This window comes from Callospermophilus lateralis, chromosome 11 (genome assembly GCF_048772815.1).
Source record: "Callospermophilus lateralis isolate mCalLat2 chromosome 11, mCalLat2.hap1, whole genome shotgun sequence".
Taxonomy (NCBI): domain Eukaryota; kingdom Metazoa; phylum Chordata; class Mammalia; order Rodentia; family Sciuridae; genus Callospermophilus; species Callospermophilus lateralis.
The window spans coordinates 31,246,585-31,253,899 of NC_135315.1; the positions used below are offsets into that span (position 1 = coordinate 31,246,585).

Sequence of the window (7,315 nt, forward strand, 5' to 3'; positions counted from 1 at the left end):
CAGATAATTGCTGATAGAAAGAGGAAATAAAACCAAAACCAAAAACCTCTCTTTGGCTCCACATCTGCCTGTGTGTGATCAAGAAAGGACAAATTGTTCTTGGACAATACCCCAGAGTCTTGAGTTGCAGTCTGTAGTGAAACTTACATCTTAGTGTCAACCAGGCCTGAGTTCAAGTCTTAGCTGGTTACTGACAAGCTGTTTGACCCTGGGCATTTTCTCAGCCTCTCTGAGCCTCATTTTTAAAAAATTTTGTCCAAGTTAAGGCCCCTTATCTCTCAAGGTAGTGATAAAAAAACAATAAAATGCTCACTTAGCACCGTGACTGGCAGATAAATGGTGGCCTCTGCTGTTATTGTAGTCATCCAATGTGATGCTGCTGACGATGGCAATAACCCAGCAGGAATGCTGCGTTGCCTGGCTCCTCTCCGGCCCGGGGTCTGTTGTCCCTTTTACTTTCCTGTGGGCCAGCTGTGAATTGGTTTAGTTCTGGTTTGGCTCATTGTAAGGTAACCAGCCTCGTTCAGGACTTGGAAGGTGGCCCTGGTGTGTTATTCAGCACAAAAGAAAGAATATTGGCCCCAAACACAATTTATTCCCTAGGTGGACGAGCTTAGAGAGTGTGTTCTGGGCCTTTGCCTCCCTGTTTCCTTACACAAAGCCACCTTCAGGTTTCCATTTCCTATTAAAGATGGCATCTGCTGTCATCACAAGCTCCCAGTGATCGGATCACGTGTGCTGCCCGTGTTTCTCGTCTACTGGGTCAACTCAGACACAGCCTGCAGACCCGGTGGGGCCCTGTCTCTGGAGCACCTGTCCTTCAGCCTTTGCTAGGAGATCCTTGGTGGTGACTCCTAGATGCTTGGGCTGAAAGAGACCTCTTGTTCTGGCAGATTCCGAGCTTCTACCTCTTTCTTCTTTCCCTTATGCAGCCCAGTCTTCTAACGTCTTCCTAAACATGGAGGGGGACTTCATGAAGCCGGTCATCAGCATTGTGGACGAGTTGCTGGAAGCTGGGGTCAACGTGACTATATATAATGGACAGCTCGATCTCATTGTGGACACCATAGGTAGGAACCATTGCTGAGGGACACATCGAGGCTGTTTTATGGATTGAACTAGAAGGGAACAGGTCATGGACACATGAGTCTTGGGGTTGGTGACATTGGTGCCAAGAGGAAGGCCATTTCCTACTGTGTCCATGTACCCCTGACCTTGGCTCTGCAAGAAAGGGAAGCTGCATGCAGCTGTGACCCCTCAGAGAAGTCTGGGCCCTTTGGGTTTTGAGGTCCTTGGCTGTGATTAAAGAACAAGACAGTGCCTGCCCCCTAACAACTCTCCAGCCCTGTGTGTGCCCAGGGGAAATGGCCTGTGGGGTCCTGAGCACTGCCCTGTTGCCTTGCTGGCCAGCCTGTGCTCACTCCTGGTTTCAGCAGGGCCAGGCGGAGGCTCAGAGACTGGGTCTCAGAATTGGCAGGCACAGCGAGGCCCGAGATGTGGCAGGCGTGAGTCTCCTTGATGCTGGCAGGATTGAGTGGCCTTTGGACTTGTAGGTGAGGACACCAAGGACAGCTTAGAGAGCTACTGCTTTCTGCCATGACCTGCCCAGGTGATCCTCATCCCCTCTCATTCCTGCTCCTTCTCAGTCCTCCTGACAGCCCCATCAGCCTCCAGGGGTCCCTGGTTTCTTTCTAAAGAGCAAAGGGCAGTGGGAGAATCAGAGGCAAAAATAGCTTCATAGCTGTTAGGTTCTCACTGTTAGCCTGAGTATCTCTGGGAACCTGCTAGAAATGCAGGTGCTAAGGCCACACCCAGAACCACTGAATCAGAATTTGCATTTAAACAAGATCCCAGCGAATTTTATGTTGCACATTATAATTTGGGAACCACCAAGTTATAAGATCTAGTCTCCCTCCTTCCCTCCCGCCCCACATTCTACCCAGCTGTTAATACCAGGCTCCTTTCTTTATCCCTCTACCAGGACAGGAGGCCTGGGTGCGGAAGCTGCAGTGGCCAGAACTGCCCAAATTCAATGAGCTGAAATGGAAGCCCCTGTACAGTGACCCTGAATCCTCCGAAACATCTGCTTTTGTCAAGTCCTACAAGAACCTGGCTTTCTACTGGATTCTAAGAGCTGGTCACATGGTGAGAGCCAACTTTTGTTCCAAATTAAAATCATGCTGAGCTGGGTTCCAAGATGATGTAGCAAATGGAAAAATTTATACTTGGTGTGATTAGACACAGTTGAAATATAGGTGCCCTGAAAACGTTGCATAAAATTAGCTTTGGGCAGAGCATGGTAGTGCATGTCTGTAATCCCAACAGCTTGGGAGGCTGAGGGAGGCTGAGGGAGGAGGATGGCAAGTTCAAAGCCAGCCTCAGCAACATTGAGGCACTAAGCAACACTGTGAGACCCTGTCTCTAAATAAAATACAAAATAGGGCTGGGGATGTGGCTCAGTGCTCCTGAGTTCAATCCCTGGTACCAAATAATAATAATAATAATAATAATAATAATAATAATAATAATTAGCTTTGGCTATGTGTATAAGCAATGTTTAGACTTGGGTCCCATCTCTGAGATTTCTCATTCTTTACATGCACATATTTCAAAATCTGAAATCCAAATCAATTCTATTTCCAAGTATTTCAGATAAGGTATACTCAGCCCGTATTAGTGTTTCATTCCTATTAGGTTTGAATGAATATAAACTCATTTTAAAGAGTAAGTCCTCCAGAGGGAGTTACTTTGGGCTCTCTGTCCTTTATTCTTGGTTTAAATGAGTTAATTAGATATTTTTCCCTTAACAATTTGTTCTGGTCTGGGAAGAAGAGAAGAATTGCCTTCCTTGGCCATTTTCAGGGAATGAAAGTGAAAGCCTACTTCTCTGTCAAGCTGAGTCACAGAATGAAGGCCAGGAGCATCTCCAAGCAGTAGTGGCCCCAGGATTTATTAAGAGGAGTCTTTGGGTGCAGTGATGAGCCACGAGCCTGTCACACTGCAGCACTTACAAAATGAACTTACTGTTTTCCCTTAGGTTATTTGTTGATTGAGTAACTTTTTTTGAGTTGAGGGAGTTTATGGAGGCCTTAGTCCTGCCCCCAAATCCCTGTCTCACCTACATACCTGAAAAGGAGTTTAAGAAACTTTGGCAGGAGGCAGAGGGGCCCCAGAGACTTCTTAGAGCAAACATCTGGTTGTCTGCTAAGTGCTAAACTCTGTGCTATATAATAAGTACTGGCAGCACAGAGATGAATGGTTCCTAGTCCCTACCCTCAAGGAGTTCATGGTCCAGGGTACAGTCAGGACAGTAGATTTGTGTGCATGTGTGTGATACTGGACAATGAACCCATGGTTGCTCTACCCTGAGCTATACCCCTTTTTTTTATTTTTCATTTTGCCAAGTTACCTCTAAATTGCAATCCTGCCTCAGCCTCCTGAGTCACTGAGATATCAGACATGCACCACCATGCCCAGTGCAAATAGACTCTTCTTTTTTTTTTTTTTTTTTTTTTGATACTGGGGATTGAACTCAGAGGCACTCAACCACTGAGCCACATCCCCAGACCTATTTATTTAGAGACAGTGTCTCTCTGAGTTGTTTAGTGGCATGTTTTTGCTGAGACTGACTTTGAACTCGCAGTCCTCCTCCCTCAGCCTCCCAAGCCATCGGGATTACAGACGTGCGCTACTGCACTCAGCACAAGTAGACTCTTAATAGCATGGAGTAAGCAGTGCGGAGAAGGGATTGGACCAAGGAAGGGTCCCCAGCCCAGGCTTGGGGGTGTAGAAGCCTGGCCCCTCCATGATGAGCAGGAGTGAATTAGGTAAAGAGGAGAAGCAAGGACAGCAGTGTGCACATGCTCAAGCGGGGCCTGCAGGCAGCAAGGCCTCTGGAGATGAGCTGAGGAGAGGTGAGCTGGGAAGGGGGACTTTCCATCCCACCCTGAGGAGCTCAGAGGGTAAGGGGCCACGGAGGGGACAAGCAAAGGAGTGCAATTGCCAGATTTGTCTATGAAATAATCTTCGCAGCCGAGGGCATGGAAAAAGACTGAAGCAGACAATCTATAAGGGAGAAAAACAGAAGAATTTGCTCAGGCAGAAGATGGGAGCATTGGCAGGACTTAGTAATCATTTGGGATGGAAAAGAAATCAAGGGTGGCCTCCTGGCTTCTGCTCCAGCACCCTGGCTTGGGGCAGGGAGGCAGTTTGCACCTGCTGAGTTTCATTTAACAGCCAAGTGCATAGTCCACAAGTGCTTCACATATAAACTGAATAGGTAAGGTCTGCAGGCAAGACAAGTACTTGGAGATGGAGATTTGAGAGTCAGAAACAGAAGAGGACTCGGCAGGACTGACTGAAGAGTTACAAAGCAGAAGAAGAGCCACATTGAGGTTGAGGCAGGCACTGCAAGAGAAGTAGGGAGACCTAGGGCAGGTGGCATTCCCAAAGCAGGGTGGGGCCCTTCATGTCAATGCTACTGAAGACCCAGACCAAGAACTGAAGTGCAATGCCTGGATCCCAGGGTGGCTTTAGCATCACGGTGAGCCCTTCAGTGGAAGGGCAGACCCCAAAAGCCAGGTGGAAAGTGGGAGAACATGAATAAGGAGTGAGGGAAGAGATGACAGCTTCCTTTAAAGTGAAGAATGTAGCCCTCCCCCTGAGAGGACAAGCAAGGCCAAAGGGCCTTCAGTAAAGGGGCATTATCTATGGCTAAGTGTATCTGGGCACCTTCATACTGACTGGGTTAAAGCTAGCAGGAAGTCTTAGAGCAAAGCACTAGTTCCATGCACTAACCTCTTGCTTCAGTGCTAGAGTGCAGACCCATTTCCTCTTGGTTTGTCACATTTAGAACAACAGACCAGTTGGGGACAGGCTTAAAATAACCCTTACAGAATGTTGTTGTCACCGCCTATCACTTCCCCTTTATTTGATTAAATGCCTTGCCTCCTGGGGACTCTTGATTGACAGGGGAATTCCAGGACAGAAATGTACCAGAGAGAATCATGGAACCAAGGATTTCAGACCCAGAAGAATACCTACCTGCTCTGCCTCCCTCTTTGTAGAGGAGAAACTGAGGCCTGTGACCCTACCTTTTTAGGTGGTGTATGGGAAAGAGTTTTTTTTATTTCTTATTTTTTTTGCAGGATTGAGAATTGAACCCAGGGATGCTCTACCACTGAGCTACACCACTAGCCCTTTTTATTTTGGAATAGAGCCTCACTAAGTTGCCTAGGCTGACTTTGAACTGTTGATCCTCCTGCCTTACCTCCCGAGTTGAGATTACATTTTATTCTAAAAAGCTGAAGGAAAACAAAAGAAACAACAGAAAAAGGCCGGATGCCACCTACACCAAGGGTCTTGTTTGTCTGTATTTGTTCAGGGCTCTCCTGTGAGCCTTTCCTCAGCCTCTCCTCCATGCACTTCCCAGCCTGGGATCCCCTCTACATACAGAATTCTTTAAAATGTTTAGCATCCTCTTTCCTTGAACAGGCTGATCCCAGCACCCTGAGCATAGCCCCTGTAAAGAAATCTATAAGGGGTTCCTGGGGATACAGCTCAGTTGGTAGAGTGCTTGCCTCGGGTGCAACAAGGCCCTGGGTTCAATGCCCAGCACCACAAAAAAGGAAAGAAACGAAAAGAAATCAATAAGGCCTTGGGATGTAGCTCAGTACAAGAGCTCTTCTGAGCATGCATCAGGTCCTGGGCTCCATCCCCAGCACCAGGGGGAAAAAAAGAAACAGATCAGCCCCAAATGCAGTAGAACTTTCCTATGCTGACTTCTCCAGGCCCCTGTCACTCAACACAGGGGGAGCTCAGAAGAGCTTTAACCCAGCTCAGGGGTCCTTTCCCAAAGGGACTCTCTCTTTAAGGGTGCACTGAGGTGCAGCTGTCCCCACTGGTTGTTGTCTCAGGACTGGCTCCCTCCTGGGAGCAAGGGTTCAGGATATTGTCCCCAACCTCAGCCCAGGAATGGCACTAGGAGCACTAACTTGGATCCTGCTTGGTTCTAGGTTCCTTCTGACCAAGGGGCCATGGCTCTGAAGATGATGAGGCTGGTGACACAGCAGGAGTAGGAAGTACTGATATGAGAGGAGCTGGCGTGGCCTGGAGGTGCAGGAGCGAACCAAGGACCCCGAAACTGGAGGAAGCTGTGCTCCTCCTTGAATCTAACTCAGGCTGGGACTGTGAAGGCCCCTACCAGCTGCCACGGCCTCGGGCAGCTTGGGAATCATTTCTGCTTCTTAGAAAACATTTTTTTAATGGATTTGTTTTTATCAAAGTGAAGGATTGTCATAGATTGACTTTTTCTGATGGTAAAATCAAAGGATGTGATTTGTTTTAAAAAATTTAAAAAAAAAAAGCTGAGAAATACAGTTAAGCAAAGAACAAAAGAAAGATGCATACTCTCCCTTTCCAGGGGTAAGCACTGCTACCAATTCAGTATCTAGCCTCACAGGTATTTTTTGGTTACATATATAGACATTTATATTTTTTACAAAAATGGAATCATGGCTATATGTTATTTTACCATCTCCTGTGTTCAGATATCAATATGTCCTAAACACCTTTTAATGTCAATAAATTCTTCTGTGACATTTTCAGTGGCCTCTGAGCATTCCATTTTGTGGTCGTACTGTGGTGTATTTATCAAATTCCTGGTTGTTTCCCACAAGTGATTTCTAGTTTGTCACTATTTTAAATGGTTCTCTGGGGCTAGGGATGTGGCTCAAGTGGGTAGCGCGCTTGCCTGGCATGCGTGCGGCCCGGGTTCGATCTCAGCACCACATACAAACAAAGATGTTGTGTCCGCCAAAAACTAAAAAATAAATATTAAAAAATTCTCTCTCTCTCTTTCTCGCGCGTTCTCTCTCTCTCTCTCTCTCTCTCTCTCTCTCTCTCTCTTTAAAAATAAAAATAAATGGTGCTCTGGTGATTCATCCTGATGGTTATAGCTCTATGTACTTTCTTGCTGTTTGCTTACAGTAAATTTGTAAAAGTGTGATTGTTTAGCCAAAGGATTGCCACATTTCTCTGAAATTAAAATAATAAACTCAGGGCTTTTAATTTAATTTTTTCTTTTTGGTACCAGTGATAGAACCCAGGGGCACTTAACCACTGAGCCACATCCTCAGCCCCCCCCCCCTTTTTTTTTTGTATTTTATTTAGAGACAGGGTCTCACTGAGTTGCTTAGGGCCTTACTGAGTTGCTGAAACTGGGTTTGAACTTGCAAACCTCCTGCCTCAGCCTCCTGAACTGCTGGGATTACAGGCGTGCACAGCTGGGCCTGGCAAGACTTTTAATTTTTAATTT

The 7,315-nt window shown here is 46.6% G+C and overlaps 1 protein-coding gene across 1 annotated transcript in view; it reads left to right on the top strand.

Moving 5' to 3' along the window:
* Scpep1 (serine carboxypeptidase 1) overlaps window positions 1–6,605 on the top strand; it is a 31,401-nt gene extending 24,796 nt beyond the window's left edge. Inside the window, exons 11-13 of the mRNA XM_076870749.2 lie at window positions 933–1,070; window positions 1,982–2,145; window positions 6,015–6,605. Coding sequence (XP_076726864.1) covers window positions 933–1,070; window positions 1,982–2,145; window positions 6,015–6,077 — 365 coding nt within the window. The 3' untranslated portion in view covers window positions 6,078–6,605. The remainder of the gene's footprint in view (window positions 1–932; window positions 1,071–1,981; window positions 2,146–6,014) is intronic.
* The last annotated feature ends 710 nt before the right edge of the window (window positions 6,606–7,315 follow it).